The 24,679-nt window shown below is 37.6% G+C and overlaps 1 protein-coding gene and 1 long non-coding RNA gene across 2 annotated transcripts in view; both read right to left on the bottom strand.

The window, feature by feature from the left end:
- Positions 1-3,817: 3,817 nt before the first annotated feature.
- On the bottom strand, positions 3,818-15,571 carry LOC135084237 (uncharacterized). The gene is made up of 3 exons (XR_010259792.1): positions 15,503-15,571; positions 14,712-14,836; positions 3,818-9,097 (listed from the first exon to the last, which is right to left on the bottom strand). It is a non-coding gene; the product is annotated as an uncharacterized LOC135084237 (long non-coding RNA).
- Positions 15,572-15,635: 64 nt separating this feature from the next.
- LOC135084055 (nuclear factor 1 B-type) overlaps positions 15,636-24,679 on the bottom strand; it is a 53,164-nt gene continuing 44,120 nt past the window's right edge. The window contains exons 6-12 of the mRNA XM_063978797.1: positions 22,865-22,909; positions 21,569-21,733; positions 19,865-19,972; positions 19,116-19,234; positions 18,155-18,263; positions 16,918-17,122; positions 15,636-15,660 (exon numbers count right to left, since the gene is read on the bottom strand). Of these exons, the coding sequence (XP_063834867.1) occupies positions 15,636-15,660; positions 16,918-17,122; positions 18,155-18,263; positions 19,116-19,234; positions 19,865-19,972; positions 21,569-21,733; positions 22,865-22,909 (776 nt within the window). The remainder of the gene's footprint in view (positions 15,661-16,917; positions 17,123-18,154; positions 18,264-19,115; positions 19,235-19,864; positions 19,973-21,568; positions 21,734-22,864; positions 22,910-24,679) is intronic.

Raw genomic sequence — 24,679 nt, 5'->3', positions numbered from 1 at the left:
CTAAATACTCAGACATAAAGTCGCTATACATTTGTTTGTAGTCCGGGGCGCTTCGCTGTAATTTACGTTCGAGCGCAAGGAACCGGTTTTTTGCTAATGTGTAAGACTCGCCTAATAAATCAGCTGATTCTTTCATAGGTATTCGCACGGAAAATCGACCTTTATCATCACGTAATGTTGTTGTGGTAAAGAGACTTTCACAAGCATGCTCTTCCTTAGAGGGCTTGTACACCGGAGCAATTTCTTCCAGTTCCCAAAATTGTTTTAATTGTGTATCTATGGTTTGGGTAAAATTACACTGAACCTGATTAATGCGCAAGTTTGTTTTGTGTAATGAGCCTGAAATGATCCATCCTAATTTTGTATTTTGTAAAAATGGACCATTTGGCAAACGAATAAGACCATCATTTAACAATTCCCAGAATTTATTTGCTCCAATTAACAAATCTATTCCTACAGGCGAAAAGAAATGGGGGTCAGCTAACTTTATGTTGTCTGGAGTTTTAATGTTTTGTGCAAATTCTAAAGCGTGTGGTTGAGCTGTAATGCGTGGTAATACTAGGCAATTAAAGCGCGTGACGTATGCACTAGTCTTAGACCTCAACTGAATTTCACAAGTATGTGTTGATTGTGTCACTGTGCTGCCTACACCAGTGACCTTAACAGTGGACTGTATTAATGGAATATTTAGCGTATTACATAATGATTTTGAAATGAAGCAATGTTGACTTCCGTTGTCAAGTAATGCTTTGACAGTATGATAATTGTTGTATTTGTCCGCAATTTCTACCAATGCAGTCGATAACAGTACTGGTTCTAATATTGACTGACTCAGCTGATTGTTATCGACACTCTCATAAAGCGAATTAGTTGCATGTGATGCGGAATGTAAGGTATGCGAACCGTTTAATGAATTATTATTACATTGCGGACTAGACTGGCTGCCGTGCGCGACTACTGAAGATGTTAATGCACCAGTATCTGGGCTGCCATCTTCACAATGAATTAGACTATTATGTTTCATATTACATTTTTTGCATGACCCAAACCAGCAGGTTTTTGCTGCGTGGCCGGCACGCAAACAATTATGGCAAAGATTATTTTGTGAAATATGTTTTAATTTATCATTAATAGATAATTTAATGAACATATCGCAAGAATAAAGCGGATGATTTGCATTGCACATAGTACACGGGCGATAACGCTTTGAATTGGAAGCTTTATTTGAGTTTTGTCGATTTTGCGTTGTACCCGCAACATAACTATGTGTTTTTTGAAACGAATTATTCGGCAACGACTGCTTTTTTGACTCGGGATTCGACTTATTATTGTTATGAGTTACGTTAATTGTTTCTAACACATCAGCTCTGTCCTTAAGGAATGTAATTAAATCGGCTAAAAGTATTTTTTCCCCTTTTGATGAGTTATTGAGGGTACTTTTATGTAACTCCCATTCGCGCTCAGTTGACGAATCAAGCTTTGAGACTATAATGTAGATAATTAATGTATCCCATGAGTCAGTTGGTTCGCCTAAAGACTTGAGTGCTCTAACGTTCTTTAAAATTGTGTCTATAAGTTTCCTAAGTTGCGGTGCCGATTCCTTAGTGACTGAATAGGCAGAAAACAAAGCCTTAACATGGTTATGGACAAGCAGACGGTTATTATTGTATCTGTTTTCTAATAATTCCCAAGCAGTAATATAATTAGCAGACGAGAACTCTAACGACTTTATAATTTGTAAGGCGTTACCGGTTAAAGCGGAACGTAAATAGTGAAACTTCTGAATGTTGTCTATATCTGTAGAATTATGAATTAAAGACAGATAAGTATCACGGAACTCAAGCCAATGGTCATAAGAACCGTCAAAGGCTGGGAGGCTAATTGTAGGTAGTTTAATTTTACTTTGTGAACAAGATTGAACCTGCTTAGGAGTAATTTCTTTTAATTTACATTTACATTTAGCCACAGCAGCATAATATTGGTCTTCAAAAGATTGTCTCTCTTGTAATTCCCTCTCTAGCAAATATTCAGGGATATTAATGTCAATTTCATCCTGAATTTCAGCAAAATTGTCTAATAAAGGTTCCGCCCTATGAAAACGTGACCGTAACTCCTCTAAATGCACTTCTGTTACTTCAGATAATGAATCTAGTTCGTTTAAATATTTAACAAAAATTGTGAGTTTAGATTTAACAACTCCCCGTTTTTTAATTGCAATTTTAGTAAACTCATCTTTATCATCAATATCTACTAACGATTGCCTCTTTTTGGTCATTGTGTGGGTAAGTAGGAATCAAGTACTCACGGTTTTTTCTCGAAGCTTCCAGAACGAGCACGAAAATTCTGAGGGTAGATGCACGGTACACTACCCTGCACTGCACTATCTAGAATAGAATTAAAGCACGAAATTAGCACAATTGAAATAGGATATGGAGGACGGGAGGGATTGATCGGTCAAACCTCTAGGTGCTGGTGATGATGAGCTCCTCCGGCTTCGATGGACCAATTTGTTGATGTATGTGTGTGTGGCCTGACTGATTCTGGTTTCTGCCTCCTGACTTTTGTCCTCTCCAGGGTAGTGTAGGTATACGGGAATCTTCAATGATGTAGATTTATTAAAATATACTATACGACTTTAATTACTTTACAATGCTTTGAATATACAATAAATACAAATTATAAGTGGTTCGCGTCTGATCGTGAATCGATGGAGTTGCCGAATGATCGGGCGTTGACTGCGCTCCCAGCTCCGGCTTTCAGCTGCACCTCAGCGCCATCTCGGCTTAGATAGTTGAACCACACATCCATTGTGCGTTAATCAATGTTGATCGATGTGACAAGGTGTTGCGGTAGTTCGAGAGCCCGTGTAGATGGCGTTGGTGATGTGACTGATGTTAGTTCCAGAGGGCTCGTATAGATGGCGTTGATGTGCACAAACAAACGTTTTCCAAGTGGCAATTTTCCATCGTCAATGGGTAGCGGTTCTAGCGATAGATTGGTGCAATGGTATCATGGAGCACCTCGTTTTGTACCCTTCAACGGCCAAGTCACACAACATTAACTATATTAATAAAGAAATCGCAGTAAGGAACCATAGACTTGGCACGACTTTGTCTAGATTTCATTACTTTTTAGAGATAAACAAGCAGCTCCATCGAGACTTGGCTACTTTTTTACAGAATGTTTTTGGTGGGATTATTTTATCACTTAAATGCGCCAAAGCGCCATCCGGGGCTTTTCATGCATCCAAAAGTATTCGTGTGCGTAGAGCCTTAGCACATTGTGGCGTGCGTGGCTGTGAAGCGTAGTAGGTCATAAACGAATATCGATTGATCGATAGTGGACAATAATATCAGTCATGCTGTCATCGTCGACGGGAATCAATTATAAATCTGTCAAATAAATTCTATTCACCACTATAAAAAAAAAAATTGGGAACAATTAACTTACTTAGGTAGGTACCCATAAAAACCTGAGGCTGAGAGTCGAACCCAGAACTTTTAGCTCAATAGCTCATTGGGTATTTACCTTGAATTAAATACCTACTTACCTGGTCGCCCTTTCAAAATAGAACTTTAAAATATATGCTTTCAATACACATTTAAAAAAAATAATGCGATGGGGCAGAAAAGCCACCATAGACATGGTGTGGGTAGGTAGGCCTCACACTAGGTGGACTGACGATCTGGTGAATGTCGCGGGAAGCACCTAGAGGGGTTGTGGATATCCCAGTCGAGCTGAAGCAGTAGACGTCATTTTTAACCATTTTGATTTATTCAAATTGGAATAGGCTAATTCATTAAATAAAACTCAACTGTGTGTTTGTTTGTTTGTATTGCATCAACTGTAACACTTTCAGTTTTCATCGATATTGAGCAAAGTTTACCTACATTATTATAACTGCTTACATTCACATGTGAAATCGTTTATTTTTATAATATTAAATCGTCAAACAACAAAATTATTTCGAAGCTACTTTTTTGCACGCTCTAACCTTGCACCGAGGTGTTTTTAATAAAGTTCTATTTTTTTAATCAAGATTTTCTATTTTCAAAATTAGTCAATTATTTTCTCATTTGTTTTTTATGTAACGTTGGCTGACAAGCAATTCCACATGTAATGCAAGCATAACAACGCATGCTATGTCATAATGCTCGACTCCCCATGACAATACATACTCGACACTATTATGCCGTTCATTTTTTGTTAAGCTTTAAGCACCAATTTTCTTTATAACAAGTCGTTCGAAATAATTAAACGACTAAAAATCTATAAATATCTTACTATGTATAGGTTAAAAATACATGTTATAACATTTTTACAAGTCTATCTTTAGTTTATTATGTCTAAATCAAATGAACTATTCGATTCAATAACTGATGTTATTTGGTACGCGTGTTCCTTTCCCAAATAGTACATTTGATCCTTTATGACTTTGAATACAAATAAAAATGTAAAAAAAGAAATTTAAAAATATGAAAGCACGGTAAGGACAAATTACAAAGAACGTAGTACATAAATTCGCTTTCTACTATTAAATTATACAAATAGAAATTATAAATACACTCCGGAACATATTTACAAACAATATGGTCATGGACACAAGTAGGTACACTAAAATTAATTAATAAATTCGCTAACAAAACATTAATTGTAATTGCACGTACAATCAACTAAAATTTCATAACTAGGAGTATTCTTCTATTGGTTAATTATACTTATAATTATTTTCTATTTACGTATGTATGTTATTTCAATTTCAGAAATCCACAAACTTAATAATAAGACGGATTGAGTTCCATTAAGAACTTTTATAAATATGTGAATAGAAAATAATAGAAATTAAAACATATTTAATTGTAGATATAGTACCTTTCAATCGGTAATAGTAAAAAGCCATGCGAGAATGAAAGATTATCTACTAATCATTTCAAATAAAAAGCGTGCCTAATTCAATTGTGGCGTAGAGTAGATATACATGCCAGTAAAAGTATATAATAGGTACTTAAATGGGTATAATGTAGGTATTTACTAAAATTATACAATATAGTAAGAAGTATTAATATTTTCAGCAAACTACGCTTTAAAGCGTTACTTAATTGTAGAATAAACATTAGATGAGGGTTATAATTGTAATATACTCTGGATTCGAAATCAATTTCCAGACTGTTAGGTGCCCAGTTTCTCATAATTTTGAAAAATTAACGGGATTTGAAAGAAAATCTAAATTTTATAGGTCAAATTACAAGGGGGGAAATAAAGATAGCTTCAGGAAGAGTGCTGGGTGATAGAAAATCTTGAAAGATCCACACGCAAGCCTTCGCTGAAATAAACACTAACAATGAAGACAATTATCCAAGTTCCAGGCTTTCAAAATAACGTTTATCTTTATTTCTAGTTAGCACGTTGTATAGAACGCATCATAAATATCATACAATATTGTTGTATCTAAGGCACATAATGTTTAGGCTTTCAATATTACTCCATATCGTAACAGTGGTGCTAATCAAAAGTAATTAATCATGCATGTAAAGAGACACATAGAAAAACGTGCATAGGCATTTTAGTTATTGAACTGCGTTGTATTCGAAAATTGTTCTATTTGTCCCTTACACGCAAAAATCATAGCAAAGCTATTAATAAACTACTACCAAAACTACGAATGCTGTTAATAAAATAAAAGTTAAATTACACCTCTTTGCTTTACATTTATTTATGGATACAAATCTTTATTACAATAATAACAAATGCATTTCATACAACATGTTCTGTCCCTCTCTGTAGTAATACAGTGTTCTCATAGCACTAGCCGTGCGTATTGCCAATCATACAAAACAACTATTTCAATATAAGACACGTTCAGAATGAACAATTGAATCACAGTCTAGAATTTTCGGCACCAATGAGCGTTTAAATTCGTCACCAATATTATATTCCATACCGACTCGACAAAGTCACCTCGTTCAGATTTTACAATACGTCAAAGTTGTGTAGGTTTCCCGAATCAATGTAGTCAACAAGCCATAAGTGACATTTCTATTATCTCTTCTAACTGTTTTATATCCTCTAATGTCTATAGCTAGCAATTGACTAATTCCCGCCTTTCTGCCTAGTTGAACTATTACAGCTGTATTTTATGTTCTAATATAGTTTTTGTTTTGTGATTAGCTATGTTATATTGTACCAAACTGATCTTCTAATTTTAATTCCAATTTATATAACCCAGTCAGTTCAGCCACATTTCTTCTACAGAAAAAATATTCTGCAAGTCAATTGTTATGAATATAGGATCAAACTACTCTCAGTACCAATCTCTAGCTTCACTAAAGCTGTTTTCTTTATAATTAGATTTATAATTATTGCTTGTCATTTATTGCTACGTTACCTATCATCCTATTTTTCTAATTTACAAAAGTAATTTAAGGCATCAAAAGAATTTGGTAACGGTAACAAAAAGAATACATATTGATAAAATGTATGAGAAGAAAAGCCTGAATATTGTTTTAAATTAAATCTCTTCTACGTAAATAAAAGTTTAATAGTGTTACAAAATGATAAATGTGACAGCGTCCAATATGTTCATAAGAAACATAGTTACAGATAGTAAATTAAATCATCGTGTGAGTAAACTTGACAATTACTAAGACTCTTCTTTCGTTGCTCGAAATTTCCCGAGCTGTCACATTACATTCTTCATCATATTGTCACTACAAACTTATATTACTAAGTACTTATACATCTAGACCTATTAAAAATCGTGTATATATATTTGGATTTTATTAAGTGTAATTTGGCCACAATTTTAGGTTCAACCCCTTACTAATAAGCGTAAGGGGTAATATAATGTAAATATTTTTTCATTTTAAGTTATATTAAATTTACATTGTAACTCTAATGACTAGCTTTTCTCGTATGGCCACGGTACGCAAAAAATGACTGAAATTAATTAAGTACAATAAATCACTAGGATTTCGTAGATAAAGAATAGTATCGACTTTAATTCTGTAACCAAAATACTTTACATTAGACCTTAACTGTAGTTGCTTAACTTTAATTTGGTTACAGAAAACAATACATCATCTTAAGTTTAGGTAGGTATTAATGAATTGCAAAGTTACAGGTATGAGCGGATGGATTTATTAAAAGAACACTACAATTTACAAGTCTCTAAAAGTACGTTACTTTATTCTTATGAAAGGCACCTATAAAATGTCCCTCGACGAAGATTGTCGAACTACACGACGAATTACTGTGGTTTTCGATCCGCTGTCGCAAATCTTAATCATTATGCAACTGTTTTGAGATCATATGAATGTTCTTAAAACTTATTATCATAATAAGTCATACATATTTTGTGCATTAGTTGCCATTATCTAAAATTTGTGCGTACGTCGATGTTGCATTGTCTGTAATAAATAAATAGTCGAACCAAAACAACAGTAATCCGCAATCTCATGGCCACTAATAATACAACTAAACTAATCTCTTAAGCAAGGCTCGTCTTTCTTAAATATTCGTTCAATAAATTAAAAAAAAGTATTCTAATACCGCTTATTCTATCTTCAATACAAAACACACAACAACGAAACGAAAACAACTTATAATATCACACTTTCGTCAAATAATTATTATTTTGACGCTTGTCCTGGAAGCATTTTGTTTATTCCGCTTTCCTGTCTTACAGCCCAGCAAAATAATAGCTACAAGCTGAATTTTCATTAACTTCACTAAATTACTGGAAGGCTTGATCATATCATACTTTTATATTCTATAAAAATATTAGAATATAATTATGTTGTTTTTTTAATTTTTCGTAGCATTATTTTTACATATTTATCGTTGGAGTATTGTATTGTATTTTGTTACCGCCTTAAATGTAGTAATGGTAGCGATATTGGTGGTCTGTAGTTCCTATGTCATTGGTAGATGGCGCTTTGAAAAGCCGACAGGGCAAAGTCACTAGGTGCAAGAGTCCGCTAGCGCCTCTGGCGAAATAACTTGGAAGTTATCCATGAAGAAATTTTAATAGAGTTCTTGTACATAATTTCGGTAACTTTTAAAAGAAAATTTGGGAACTGCAGGCGACCAATAACACTAAAAATTGTTCAACTACGTTGCCGACGCCTCGACCATTTTATACTAATTATATTTACATTTAGCCCCCTCCTAGCTTATTCGCCGCCATTACAAAAATTGAATACTAAATTACCACCACCAAAAAGTTTAAAAACATCGCCTGTAACATAAATATTGCTACATAGCTTAAACAATATGACCAGTAAATTATTATATGCCACAAAATTATAAGTAGATTTCAAATTACTTATCGCTTTTTCACGATTAAAAATTCCACTAATCGAAGCTGTTAACGTCTACAGATCGTCTGAATTAAAATAAAAACATAAATGAAATTATAATGCATTGTTCAAAGTATTTTCAAGCTAGATTTTACAGCAAGTGGTGACATAGAAAATTAATTACCTATTCAATATTTTGAAATATATTAGGTACCTCTTATGCGCCAAAAGCAATTTTTTTTGGCAGATTGTTTTTATTACTTTGCTTACAGTCGGAAATCGCACCCTATTTGCACATTGAACAAGGTACAAAAGTTGAACTTGATGCCGTATGGCGTTCTCCTCCAGTTAACCTTTGGGCCAAGATGAAATTAGAGTAGGCAAAATAACAATACGTTTGCTTAATCCAGATTCAGACGGTGCGAAGACGTCGAATTGAATTTGAAATTGAAATCAAAATCACACAGTCCGATGCGAGACCGGCCGCCAGTGCGGCAACGGCGCCGGCGTCCACCGCAGCACAGTCGCCCCCGCGCACCCCTTGTCTGAATCCTTGTCGGTCGCCCCCGGCTCCTTGTACGTCGCCCCCGGCTCCTGGTACGTTGCCCCGGGCTCCTGGTACGTTGCCCCGGGCTCGTGGTCCTTCGGGCCGGGCGCGGGGGGCGAGCATCACGGGGAATGAAGATCGGGAGCCTGTTTATCAGGCGCAATGTCGTCGGGCTCCACCACGGGACCGACGGAGGTGGCTGTGTCCATCGCAGTCGCTTCGGACGTGATCACGCTCGATTGGAAGAAGCGTTCTGTTGAGGGGATTGCGGTTGTAACAACTAGCACATCAACTACAAAATTTCACGTATTACAACTATACGAACAGAGTTGAGCACTTTAAAGTAGTAGTAAGAACTAGAGGACAATTTATGAATCGAACAGAACTCATCAGCCTCATGCAGGACTTAAATTACCTACTAAAAACACTAGGGAAAATATTATACAGTGTGTCCGGGCATGTAGTGATCAAACTTTAAGGGCGTAATCTATGGACAATTTTATCGATGAAAATACTTCAAATTTGGGGCCTGACCCATTTCTCGAAAAATTACATCGATTTAAGTTTTTAATTTTTAGTTTACACCTCTTCTTTAAAAAACAAGTGAAAGCGTGGGTAGCTTAACATTAATAGGCAAATATTTTGCATCATGCGATAGCCAATAAAATGATCTATTAATAGAAGAAGATAGCAGACACAAGTTTCATACATTTTATGGGAGTAAGAATGGATTTAATTAGAAAAATACATTACTTTTTTCACTTCTTTTTCAGTTATTTTCCAACACAAGAAAAACCAGGTCGTCAAGGTATGTTTTATTTGCATTGTATTATTAGTATTTGAGCTATTCTACAAAACGAATGTAAATTTATTAGTCTACGTCTATTAGTTTTGACATAATTGTTGAACAAAGATACCCCTTCCCAGCGGTTTCCATAGCGCACGCGACATGCGAAAATGCACTGCCTGAAAGAATCACACAACCTATTCCGATTACTATGGAAACCGCTGGGAAGAGGTATATACAGTGTGTCCGGGCATGTAGTGATCAAACTTTAAGGGCGTAATCTATGGACAATTTTATCGATGAAAATACTTCAAATTTGGGGCCTGACCCATTCCTCGAAAAATTACATCGATTTAAGTTTTTAATTTTTAGTTTACACCTCTTCTTTAAAAAACAAGTGAAAGCGTGGGTATCTTAACATTAATAGGCAAATATTTTATATCATGCGATAGCCAATAAAATTATCTATTAGTAGAAGAAGGAAGCAGACACAAGTTTCATACATTTTATGGGAGTAAGAATGGATTTAATTAGAAAAATACATTACTTTTTTCACTTCTTTTTCAGTTATTTTCCAACACAAGAAAAACCAGGTCGTTAAGGTATGTTTTATTTGCATTGTATTTTTAGTATTTGAGCTATTCTACAAAACGAATGTAAATTTATTAGTCTACGTCTATTAGTTTCGACGTAATTGTTGAACAAAGATACCCCTTCCCAGCGGTTTCCATAGCGCACGCGACATGCGAAAATGCACTGCCTGAAAGAATCACACAACCTATTCCGATTACTATGGAAACCGCTGGGAAGGGGTATCTTTGTTCAACAATTGCGTCGAAACTAATAGACATAGACTAATAAATTTACATTCGTTTTGTAGAATAGCTCAAATACTAATAATACAATGCAAATAAAACATACCTTAACGACCTGGTTTTTCTTGTGTTGGAAAATAACTGAAAAAGAACTGAAAAAAGTAATGTATTTTTCTAATTGAATCCATTCTTACTCCTATAAAATGTATGAAACTTGTGTCTGCTTTCTTCTTCTACTAATAGATAATTTTATTGGCTATTGCATGATATAAAATATTTGCCTATTAATGTGAAGCTACCCACGCTTTCACTTGTTTTTTAAAGAAGAGGTGTAAACTAAAAATTAAAAACTTAAATCGATGTAATTTTTCGAGATATGGGTCAGGCCCCAAATTTGAAGTATTTTCATCGATAAAATTGTCAATAGATTACGCCCTTAAAGTTTGATCACTACATGCCCGGACACACTGTATAGTATCGTTTGTGTTATGAGTAACGCTAATAAAATATGATATAGTCCGAAATCTTTAATACAATGTACCTTAATATTATAGAATAAGTAAATTGGTAAATTTATTTAAATAAATAAATAATATTGATAGAGTGGAAACGATAAGTGTTTAATTTGAATCTAATACCTACTTCTCTAACTCGAAAAATTTAAGAGCCATTTCACAAAAAAGTTCCGCGCGAATTTAGGTACAAACTGTCAACGCAACGTAAAAAGAGTAAAAAGAACGCCGAAATGGACAAAAAAATCTTGAGCCGTGACCGTATTAAGACTTGATATAAGTTATTAATATTAAGGTAGAATAAGGTAAAAACTTGATAAATTAATTTAAAATTTTAATAGAGTTTATGTAATCTTTCAAAAATTTTTATATTTCGATTAATAATAATGAAACACGAATAGGTATAATATGTAAAATATATATTAAGTACAAAATAAAGACAGTCACATAGTGAAAAAAAATGCCCTCTTACAGCTCTATCATCGGACCCTGGATATCATATAGGGACGAAGTATTCGTCAAGGCGAATCACACAAGCCCAAACTCCATGGGGTTCTATTGTTTTGTTACGGAGTTGCAATGGAGGTGGCCATTGCAACTCCTCCAGATCCATTATCAGACAGAGCTAAGAAATAAATAAATAAATAATAATAATAATTATTAAACAAATAACTAAAATATTTCATCTAACTATCTTACTTCTTACTAGTCTTACTAATATTATAAATACGAAAGTTTGAATGGATGTCTGGATGTTTGTTACTCTTTCACGCAAAAACTACTGAACAGATTTTGATGAAACTTTACAGTACAGCACAGCAGTACTAGGCAGTCTGTGTTCAACTATCACTCGGGTCGGACGTTCCTATCGCAAAACCGTTGGTTCACTCAGTTCCGATACGACTCTAGTGCTGTGTGTAATTATTCTCGTGAATACACTGAGTTTATTAATTTCTACGAGTGGATTTCATTTTGCCTGAGACCTACGCCATGAACCCTGAACAAGAAGACCCTGTCGCCAGCGACAGCGACACTTATCCATCCCTAGCGTTGACCAGAATTGTGCGCATACTCTGGAGCATGCTACATACAACTGGCCGTCGGAGAAGCATAGATTTCCCCTAAGTCTACTCCCGCTACCATATGGCACTCCGCTAAAACTCGTGAGGGCGCCAACACTTGCTTTTGTATCGAAAATTAGTATGAGCAGCACACGTGGTTGCCCGTTGTAGGCTCTATGCAACCACGCTATTTTAAACCGTGGCCCCTAAGCATGAGATGGGAAACTGCACTCTCTTGAATTCTCTTTAATTTGATGGTATTAGGGGAATCCTAGGAACGAATACAGACTTTACAATGGAATCTCCTCATCAATGTTGAGACATTGCGAGTTGCAATGTTACGTTTTCTTGCAATCTGACCTTGATTTTTCAAACACGTGTCAAAATAAAAAAATAATTTAAATCAAAAGCTCTAAGGAATATTTAATTGACATCAATTTCGAAGCAAGCACAGATCACAGAAACTTAAGGGAGATGTGACAAGAGCCGCCCCCTTGAGCCTTGAGCCGGTGTCGCAACAATATGCCCAAAAACAGAACATATTGCTTGTGAAAGCAATGATGACAGCAGCGACGTCATAATGTAAACAGTTTACATTGCTTGCATAGTACTAAAGATTATTCGAACGTTAAATACTAATACCAGAGTGGATAATGAGCACATAATATTTTGATTTCTTTGTGTGTGTGAATTTCTAATGCGACACTGAGTTTCGAACTCAGCGCATTACTTAGCTAGGATCTCTCTCTATGGAAGCAAGTTATCTCCAAAATAACATTCTACACCTTTTTAACCTAGTCAGGTAATAATTTTATTAAAATACGAAGCACTTCATCTATTAATAGGATATAAAATATATTTTAGAAGTTAATAAATTAATTATGCATAAAATATAAATGTTACGGTAAATATGATAAATGTGAAAATTATGAATAATCGCCGGTTATTATGAATAATTACCTCATGATTTGGTAAATGTGATTAATATGAGATCATTTATGTGTGTATAAATCTAAAAAGGGCCACCCCCGCCGCTCCTTAACTTATTTTTCACTTTAAATCAAAACAATGTTTTATAGGCATTATGGGAAAGTAACGTAACGCAAAAAACAGTCCAAACTCACTATGCCAAATTATATTAATAAATGATATCAAAACGTTCAAAATGTGAGGCTGTACATGAGCGCTGTACACGAGCCGGTGTTCTCTTTTATGATATTTGTTAGTATTAAGATTACATGATAAAATAATCACTGATAAATGTGATTAATTTATCACTTTTACCTCGCCTGTCGGTAATTATTCATAATAACCAGCGATTATTCATAATTTTTAATTTATCACATTAACCGTAACAGATAAGTATACCACTTACATACTTTTTTTTAATAATTTATTTATTAAATTAAATACATACATAATATACATAGTTACACCTAGACCCGTCAAAAAAATTCATCCTTTCAGTTTCTGCTCGGCCGGGAATTTAACCCGGGACCTCTCGGCATATTAGTCCGTTTCGAACCACTACACCAAACGGCCGACTTGAAACAGGGACCTCTCGGCATAGTATCAAATGTATTTGGTCGCCGTATAAATCACCGTTTCACGACACGAACGCACGTAAACGTCATGGCGGGAAAAGTGACACAGGTCCTGCTTTGACGGGCGCTCGCGCCATACTAATCGATGTCGGCTTGCGTATTGTAATTTATACTGATATTCACATCAATATTTTGACAAAGTGGTTACTAATATTTAAACAATAACTGTAGAAATCTATTCTACAATGCATATTCTTTATTTTGGGATACTTTTATTGCAGTTATTGCTGTGTTTTTAAACCAAAAACCACGATCAAAATGTGACGTTAATCTTCAAATTTGCCAAATTATTTTTAAATTTTACTCAATAATGGTAGTGAAATTCAAGAATCCATTTCATTAATGGACAACAAGAATATATGTCCGATGATTACTATATATTTTTAAGCTTATTATATGAGCATAAATAATAGATACAGGACTTTGAAATTGAGTCTGCGGCAATTTTTCCGTAAAATGGTTGTGGGAGATGGGGCACTGAGAATTAAGCAAAAGAGTTTTAGTAAATCCGTTTCATTAATGGTCAACACTAAGGATTGACCTATCTTTCGCAGTTATTCAATAATATCTGGGTGTTGCTTAAGATAGTAATTCATGCTTCCAAAATCTTAGAAATTTGCACGAAAATGTAAAATGGCTCTTAACAAAAAATAATAACATAGAAAATCAGGTAAATAAAGTTTAAGTAAAATCGGGATTGATTTTTTCACACCGTCTGAAGCCAAAAATTTACTATTCATATCTTTAAATCACATAAGTTTATCAGAAAAAGTTTTATCACAAAAAGAATCGGTCTATTCCACTTTGATCACATGGATTTGATCGACGAGATTCTAGGCGACACTTTAGTGTCCTTTGATCACCCATGGATACGATCACCTAACTAAGTGATCAAAGTGGAATTCTTATCCATGGGTGATCAAAGAACACCAAAATGTCGCTTGGAGTTCACTGGGTGATCAAAGAGGAATAGACAAAAGAATCGTCTCAAAAAGTTTAATCACAAAAAGATTCTGAATAAAGAAAAATAAAAATAAAATAAAATTCACACTTATCGTCCCCACCCACCGTCGGTCGTCGGTCCTCACCTGGCATCAGGCGGTTCTCATACAGGTGATACTCACCGTCGTCGAGCAGCACCACGTGGTCGGGGCCTGATGGCGCCGTCATTATGTTGAACTCGTCTTCCAGGCTTGTGAAGGGAGCGTTCCATCTGGAGAAAAGTTGATGTGAAAACCTTATCATCATGGTTATTTGGTCTCGCACGATTGGTAAGGGAGCACTACCAACCAAGGAAATTATTGGGGGAGGCCTATGTTCAGCAGTGGACACTGGACGTTCCGTGGATGAAATGATGATGATGATAAACTACCAAAGATTTAGCGTTCACGCCGCACGCTGTAGCACTGGCCAGAAGAGTTGAAAGATCAGCCTCCCCAGACAACGTGACAATTGTAATTTCTCATGTTCTTCGCTGCAGAGGTTTTTTTTTATTTTGCTCCGTGAAGGGATTTCGAAACTACAACTGCCACGTTTTGTCTAGGGCTAATATTCCTATTTCTGTCTCTTGTAATTTCAATTAAAGAACGTCCTCAAAGACCTCAAGGATTTGCAGTCCTGCACTGCCTCCAGGTACTTAATCTGTCCGTTAGTTGCCTCTAGTCATTAAGCATAGTTAACCCTCAAAAAACTCATTTAATGAAGGCTGAATTAAGTCAGAACGTTAACTGTCATTGGACTCACAACGAAAAGCTCAAAATTTTAGACGTAAGTTAACGATAAAAATATACTTCCTTTTAGTGCAAAGGGAGCGATGAGCAACAAAATTATAGTTTCTTCTTCAACTTGAATATTTACACTGTTCTGCCTTAACACTCACCTAGGAGGTGCCCTAGTAGACGCCCTAGGAGCATACAGCCCGAGCCCGCCGGGTGGCGACACGCCGCCGCCGCCCGCCCCGCCGGCGCCTACGCCGCCCGCGCCGCCGCTCACGCCGCCTAACCCCACGCCGCCTAGCGAGCCGTAGCTCGCGAATACCTGGGAAGGAAATAATAACATGAAATCTTTTTGGAAATAATAAGTTTTGTCAATGAGCTTCATTAATATGGTTCATCCCAACTAATATTATAAATGCGAAAGTAACTCTGTCTGTCTGTCTGTCTGTTACGCTTTCCCGCTTAAACCTCGCAACCGATTTTGATGAAATTTGGCATAGAGATAGTTTGAGTCCCGGGAAAGAACATAGGATAGTTTTTATCCCGGTTTTTGAAACAGGGACGCGCGCGATAAAGTTTTTCTGTGACAGACAAAATTCCACGCGGGCGAAGCCGCGGGCGGAAAGCTAGTGGTTTATAAATGTTTAAGTTAGATAATTAAGTATTGTGAATCTGTCTTTTCAATTTTAAATTATCAGTGAAAACTCATAGGCTTGTGTAAGACTTATTATTTTTATTCTACATGTATCATAATATAAGCTGTATGTTTTCCTAATAAAGAAAATTAAATTAAATTAATTTGGTTTGTAACTTTGATGTATTGTTTATTTATTGTTGTTTTTGAGCCTTCATTTGCGCCAGCTCGACCAGGTTTGATCTATTGTGGCAGCTGAGTTCACTGCTTAGTCCCGTTGAGTCTATAAATTTCCAGATTCTTTGGAGCGTTGAACTTTGATGTAACCAAGATACGGTACTACGAGTAAGTAGACCATATTGTATCCTTTTTATCTTTCTTTACTTGGCACTATTTGTTTGAAGTTTTTCATCGTCTTGGGTTTTGCTTATGAGGGCGTGAAAGTTAAGGATACTAGAGGCGCTTAGAAACAGTCTATTAATGGATACTTTGTCGACCACCTGGGCTAGTGATTTGTATTATTTTGCCAGAGGTGATGTAAAGGATCCCCGGACAATACGAACAAAATTATGTACACTATGTTTCTTTAAGGATCAAGGATAAGATTTTTCCTGAAAAAAGAGGGAAAACGGAAAATAAACTTTTCTGCGGCTACCTACAACCGTTAGTATTCACAGGTTAGGCGATTATCACACTGCACCGCGCTCCGCCGCGGTCCGCGTGGCGACATAATTATAACGAATCCCGCGCGCAAACGCGTTGTCAGTGTGTTGTGCCGCGCGTGTTTTCTATACAAACTGAGGTACTTGCATATACTGATTAAATCTATCGTCCCGCGTACCGCGGCGGAGCGCGGTGCAGTGTGATAATCGCGTTACTGGTAAAACTTTTTATGAGAGCTGAATGAATGGGATACCCTCGATCGCAGGGCGTTGAACAACTGACCAAAGTGCCCAGCGAGGCCATAGGGAGAGGCAAGCGGGGTTGTATCGTACCTGCTGCGGCTGCGCGTGGAAGTGGTTGAAGTGCGATATCGGCGGGTGGCAGTCGGCGCGGTAGGCGTGCGGCGAGCGGCGGCGCGGCGACGCCGGCGGCGAGCGCACCTCCGGCGACGCCGGCGACCCGCCGCCGCTGCCCACCATCTCGCTTGCTGGAAACATTACATCTGTTTTAAGTTAGGAGTTTTCTTGAGATCGCTATTAATATACTTACGAGCAAAAGTATGGAATCACCCTCTTGTGTTTTGTTCCCAACGATCTGAAGAACTCAATGACTATCTATGCGTTTATGGTATCAAGTTAAAGTTTGTAAAGTAACCTTTAAACTGGTACCATTTTTAATTTAATCTTCATAGTCGTTTAGCTACAAAGATTACTCAAAACGAATGGGGTGATTCCATACTTTTGCTCGCGAGTGTATATGAGTGAAGTCCCATTGCGATGGGCATCGCTGTTGCGACAGGATAGCACTGCTCAGTTCACTTTTTATTTTCTTGTAATATATTTTATGTGCTTCTTCTGTATTTTTTTCTGTATACGTTCTCTGTCCTTAACTAAGTGATGTTCATCGTAATAAATGTTTCTTTCTTTCTTTCTTTCTAATGTGAAATGAAGAATCTGGGTGGACAAGGTGGACCGACATCATAAAGGTAGCAGGGAAGCGCTGGACGCAGGCCGCTACCAATCGATCAACATGGAAAGAGAGGCCTATGTTGAGCAGTGGGCGTCCTATGGCATATCGGCATAGAGCAGACCGTAACCCGCTACGGCGTGCCGGGGGTCCTGTTGTACCAGGGCCGCGAGGAGAAAACTTCTATAAAAAACAACTGGATGAGGAGATTGGGGGTTCCTTGCTCACGAGCGAGCCTCTAGCCTGAGGCGGAGCTGCGGACGAATGTCCAACCAGGACAATAACTCGCGGCTCCGTTTCGTTGGGCTCTGGTGGAAACCGTCGGGTTTTAGTGGGTAGGCCCCGCCTTTAGTGGGTAGGCGGGGAGAGTCCCATATAACCCACTGGCCGTCCCCATAGACCAGTGGGTATGCGCAAAGCACTTCCCGACGAAAAAAAAAAGGCCTATGTTCAGCAGTGGACGTCCTGTGGCTGAAATGATGATGATGATGATGATGAATAGGTAGATCATTGACGTATTTGTAGAAGTCCGCGTGAACCTTCGTCAGCTCACCTGTTGACCTGATAATGGCGACGGGTCGCGCCATGGGCGGCAGCGGCGGCGGCGGCAGCATCGTGCTGCTGAAGTAGGCGGGCTTCGGACTCCGGGATAGACTGTGGACCTGCAAGCAGCAATATACGAGTTCTTAAAGATAGAGTATTAAAACTCATTTATTTCTGTAAATAGACTTAAAAAAAGCACTTTTACACGTCCCAGTATTAACCCTACCACTGCTTCAGGACAATAAATGGGCCAGTGCTGAGTGTATAGCGTGAGTGTAGATTATTAATAATGCTAGACTAGCTATCAACAAGCGGTATGAGTGTCAGCTTTGGTAATTCAAATATTCAAGCGTTACTATGGTATAGGTATCACTGATGATAACATGGTGAATAATCATTAAATGTTATGCTAGAGCTAGCAGCTTAAACCAGGTCTTGAGTCGTCAACAAAACGCTACAGCAAATCTCTATTATAGACGGCGACTAAGTAAGTCGATGCCAATAAAAACTGGTAAAGGTAAATTAAAAAACTGTTACTTCCTATTGGCCAATTTCTATTGATAGCTCTGTTTCTAAAATTGATGCCATACCTTCACATTATAAATTACTGAAGCCCATTAGAGCTGCACCACTCACATATCTGCGTGTTAATTATTACTTATTTATCCTTCCTAATGCCTTCCAATGACGAAAGTAGAAATGAAGTTATACCAAATTGTTTATGTCTAGGACAGCTTTTCTTGCATATTTAATTTTTTTTTTTTTTATGTGATAGGAGGCAAACGAGCAGACGGATCACCTGATGGTAAGTGATTACCGTCGCCCATAGACACCCGCAGACCCAGGGGCGTTACAGGTGCGTTGCCGGCCTTTAAGGTAAAGATACGCTCTCCTCTTGAAAGCTTGCATTTAATTTTTTAGAGGATTCTTGTACTAGATGTCTCAAACTGGACTATTTCATCAACCCTCACCTGTAACTGCTGCACATCCGCCGAGGGCTCCTGGCAGACGAACGTGACGAAGTCCAGCGAGTCCTGCGGCGCGCCGTCGTACTTCCCGCTCGAGTGCTGGCTGGTCAGCTGGTCTGATGCTGCAAGGGAACAGGGTTCCATTTAGTATGAGCACTTGGCCTGGTAGTTCACATATCAGATTATAACCAGGTTTCGTGGGTTCAAATTCCTTCAGGGTTAATGTTAGTGCGATAGATTTTATCGTTATTTCAGCCACATGACATCGACTGCTGAACACAGGCCTCTCCGAATGATTCATATTGACCAGTTGGCAGCGGCCTGCATCCAGTGCGTTTCAGCTGCTACCTTTATGAGGTCGTCGGTTCAACTTGTGGGTAGACTTCCCACGCTATTAGTTTATAACGAATAGGTATTTTAGTATGGTTTTTTTATCCACAACAAGGAAGCTCTTGGCCTGTATCTCACCTGATGGTAAGTGACGATCAGGCCGAAGGTGGAAGCGAGCTTTTCACTCGGAATCCTCAACCACGGAGGAACTGGCTATCTTACCTCTAACTGCCGGAACACAATAATACAAACCCTACCACCAACCAAACCGAACAGAAAAATCTACCCCCACTGGGAATCGAACCTGGGACCTCTGCGTCTGAAGCAGGTGTATGTATGATACGAACTTCAAATAAATATTGCTTTATTTGTCCAGCAGTGGACGTCATTTGGCTGAAAAGAAAAAGAAGAAAAGACATTACCTGTGGGATGCGTGTCGGTGGGCGGCGGCGCGTGCTGGTAGAATATGGTGTTAGAAGGAACCAGCGGGGACTGAGCGACGCTGAGACCTGCTGAGCTGTGCGGGATGTCTGTAAACGAGAAACATTTGTTTAGAACTATTAGTAAGTGATCGTGATCGAATCAGAAGTGAGAAGATTCGCAGGAAAACCAAAGTACCTAACTGTCTGTAGCCTTCAGAATTACCAAACTTGCAGAGGACTCTTGGATGTATTTGGATGTAATTCTCTGAGAGAATGTATTTTTTACATAATTCTCCAAAAAAGTCTAGAAAATTATAATCTGACTCTCCATAGTCATTTATGCCGTTTAAGAGTTGCATCTCACACTAATACTTACCTCACTAAAATAGCTCAGAGGTAAAAGCAGTAGCTGACCAATTAAGGATTTTGGGTTCGATTCCCACCTTACTTCGACTTTTTTAAGTTATTAGATCTCTTTACCTCCATGGAGATCTCATGCCAGTCTAAAAGTCGTGTGCCTTAAGGCCGGTGACTTAGTAACATTTCAATTAACTGCCAGTCAACAAAAGTAACCCAATTAACCGGCGCTAATTATAGCGCGTATTTATATCGGCGCGGGCGCACCGTGGGCCGGCTCGGGTGGGTCAGAACACGTGACGTGACAGATGTGGCACATCAATATAGTCTATGTTGTTGTTGATTGATTTTAAATCTAAACTTAAAGGTGTAAAGTTCAGAATCTAGAGTAAAATGTAATGTGTAAAGTTAAGATTGTGGTAGGTTGATGTGACATCGAGTGAACCTACAGCTGTCTTTACCATCATCTATACCAATAGATAAGTACTAATAACATTAAACTGAACATTGAAAAACTAGTGGTACTTTGTATGGTGTATTACAGATAGGCAGTAGAACGGTGCGGAAGTGTATTTTTGTCACGACAGACGTCAGCGAGATACCATGACAGCTCTGTTACATACCACTACCGCAGGAACCCAAACGGTTAAACATTAGACTGGTTCAGATACGCATAATAACCGCGCGGTTTCTGGGTGGTTCCTGTACATTTGTACTGTGTCTAAACCAGGCCTTATACTACTGTAGGTAGTTTATTTATTTATTTAAAAAAGGTACACAAACAGATCACTGTCAATTGCATAGCCATAAAATGAACAAAATATTAAATAACTAAACAGAGATCTAAAATCAGCGTACACAACATGTTTAGTATTAAATAAAGCTACTTATATTAAGACAAATGTAAATATTCATAAAAATAGGGTAAACATTGGATAGGGTCGAAGGACGATTATTTATTTTTAAAGATTTCTGTTACGTACTGTTAAGTACTGTACTTACTCAAACAAGGTCCAACGATCATGGACGGCGTAGCTCTCTCCGCGGCGGGTCGAAGGCGGGCGGCGCCGGGCTGTAACCGGCAGTACCCGGACTCCAGTCTTACACCGCCGCCGGACTGAGTACTAACTAACTATAGTCTGGTCATCGATCACGTAGAATTTTGTCCAAAGACCCCAAGCTACCTATCCCTATCGCTCGCGCGTAATTATATTGCTGTCGCGCTCGCACACTCACTGCTTCCGCCCGTCGCACAGTCGCGACAGCAATATAATTACGCGCGAGCGATAAGGATAGGTCATTGGACAAAATTCTACGTGCTCGGCGACCAGACTTTACAGTACTCACTGAAGCAAGGCCCGACGATCATGGACGGCGTGGCTCTCTCCGCCGGCGGCTCGAAGGCGGGCGGCGCTGGACTGTTGTACCCGCCGCAGTAGTACCCGGACTCCAGTTTTATGCCGCCGCCGGACCCGCTGGGTGACTCTGACCCCGTCTCTTGGAGGATTGACGCTGAAAGAGATCATTGCTGTGAGAAGAGGTAGAATTATTTATATCTAGTTAGGTTTGGGTTGCGGATTAAGACCTCAAAAAGGTTGTGGGCACATCACAGCCGCCCAAAAATGGGCCAACTAGGGCCTGTGTTATCATCATCATCATGATTTCAACCACAGCACGTCCACTGTTGAACATAGGCCTCCCCCAATGTGGGTATGTGCAATGCTTAGCATAGTGGATCCACAAGAGGTCAGGAGACTACAAAGATATTGGAAAAAGATCAGTCTTAATGATCCTAGAAAAGGGTCTTAATTCTAATTTATCTTTGATTATTCTGTCATAGCCACCACAAAATTTCTCATGCCAACAAATTCACAGTAAAACACGCAGCATTCAGCACACGGATATAGTAATGCCATTGAATTTAATAACAGAAAAGGTGATAATTCGATTGGAATGAAGGAAAAATACTTTAATGTTTTTGACTCTAATAATATTTTTTCTAAATCCAACTGAACACGACCATATATTCCGCAACCCGTTCTTCTGTAAACCTTTCCATTGTGTGTACAACCAAAGTGAAAACTAGGTGCCAGCGCCAAACCGAACGATGCAAATTAATGGGCAATATTCACGCGGTTGTCATGTTTTTGGGCCAAATATGGTTGCGAATTGTCGGGCCAAAAACGTGGTTAATCTCTACTAATATTATAAATGATATAGAACTCTGTCTGTCTGTTACTTCACGCCTAAATACTGAACTGAATTTCATGAAACTTGGTATAGAGATAGTTAAGAGTCTCGGGAAAGGACATAGGATAGTTTTTGTCCCGGTTTTCTAAATAATAAAAATATTAAAGTACAAATATCACATAATACGTAGAGCTTGTGTGTACTGTGGCTTGGGTAGGAGGTGACTAAAATTTTAACTCTAAAATATTAAAAATCATCTACATTTTTATAAAAGATACATTATGACAATATTTTTATGGAATCCAACGACACGCACGACGATAGTGAACTTCATGACCTTTCGCAATAAGTTTAAAAAAGCTATTCGTATCAAAGATGCTGAGTGTTAATTCAAAACGTTATTACTAAATGCGATCGCGTTAGTATGAGTTAAATAAATCAAAATGGACGTACCTTTAGACAACTTCCATAGTTCCTTCGAAGAGAAGACACCAGTGGCTAAAATAATATCGTTGCAAATTACTCCGTTGTACGGATTGTGGCTATAGCCTGAAAATATTTCAGACGTCAGTTAGGGCTATATGTCGTCTCCGAAACTATGGAGGTAGGTTCACAAAATAGCCTGGCTTGAACATTGATCATACTGTTCACACTGATAATTAAAAAGTTGACAAATTAAGGTGACTGAGTTTCTTCCGCCACTTCTTCTCAGCACCAGCCCATTATGTTGTCCCGAAGTGGTGGTAGGGCAAGCTATATTTGGGACGTGTACAAGTGCCCTGAAAAGGACCTAAGTACAGAATAAATTATTTTAATTAAAGTTATTATAACCTTGCTGATCATGTTGACCATTTTGGTGTAGGCAACCTGACCATACTGATCACATAATAATCATAGTGAAAGTAGTAAAAATCATAATGATCATTCAACCATTGATGCAACTGCTTCAATTGATCATGCTTACTAATACGAGTATCATCGTTTCCATAAAATATACAAAATCTTACAGTTTGATCAATGTTCAAGAATGTTATGATAAAGGTTATCGCTTACCAATCAGTATCATGCACTGCGTCACAACGAAATATTAAAGCCTTGGCGATTTGCGTCGCCTACAGGTCACTTTTCTTGTATCTTTCATTCTCAAAATCATGGTGCTTACTATGCAGATATGTTAGTAGCGATAGCCTTTATGGATGTCAAATACAAGTTTCATTCACAAAGAGAGGTTTGTAATACTTTTTTAACTGAAACTTATGTACAGTCTGCGTCAAATAGTTCTTGACACCCAAAGTGGCCAAAAAGTTGACGTAGATGGATCTCCATTTTTTCGTTATTGAAAATTGATTACACTATTTTAATAAATTTCACATGGTAAATACCTACTTGTGAATGAAACTAGAACAGAAACACTTATTTTACATTACTCACTAACTTACACCTAACAATCGTCAACCCCAGTCAAACGGAGCTGGTAAGTATCTAACACCCACATATCTACACATATCTAATAAAAAAATACACCAAGATATCGTAAAAATAAAATAGGGGAACTAAGTGACCTGTACAATATTTACAGTGATAACATCAAGCTACAAGTGAAAACATCACAAGTTTTAAATCAATGCTTTTTCTTACAAACCAAATAATAAACTAGAACAATTTTGAAGATAGGTAAATTATGTCCATTTTCACCATCAATCTCAAATTTTTAAGTGACCCCTATGAAAACAAAATTCCTTTTATGGGTTACCATAAGGGTCACTTAAAATTAGGGATTGATGGTGAAAACGGGCATTGAATTTTAAAATGTAGTCCAAAGCAGCACCTTCTTATTTTTCCACAAAATGAAAGAAGTTAAAGGTTTGATTTAAAAAAGCATTGATTTAAACGTATACAAAAAGAGTGAAAGAGAAAGAACACCGACTACAGAAACAAATAATTTCAAAAACAAACGACCAAACATTTTTCCAAAATTTCAACGAAGCATGAGAGGTGAGTGCAAGCCAATGCTGGGATTAATGTCAGATTCAATAAAATGCACAAATACTGAAAATAAATAAATACACCAAGAAAGAGTTTGTGCGAAACCAATCAAACATGTTCTTTCTTCAATTTTTTACTGTGGCCACCAATGAGAATTTTAAAAAGACTCCTTTTTCATGCACCTGAAAAATCTTGAAGGAAGGGCCTTACTCATTTAAAAATACTGAACAAATCAAGTCCCACGTTGGGCGCCAATTATACGAGTAGTATATTCAATCATTA

Source organism: Ostrinia nubilalis, chromosome 25, assembly GCF_963855985.1.
Source record: "Ostrinia nubilalis chromosome 25, ilOstNubi1.1, whole genome shotgun sequence".
Classification (NCBI taxonomy): Eukaryota; Metazoa; Arthropoda; class Insecta; order Lepidoptera; family Crambidae; genus Ostrinia; species Ostrinia nubilalis.
Note: the sequence above shows the minus strand (reverse complement) of the source record. Positions and strands in the feature narration are given on the sequence as shown.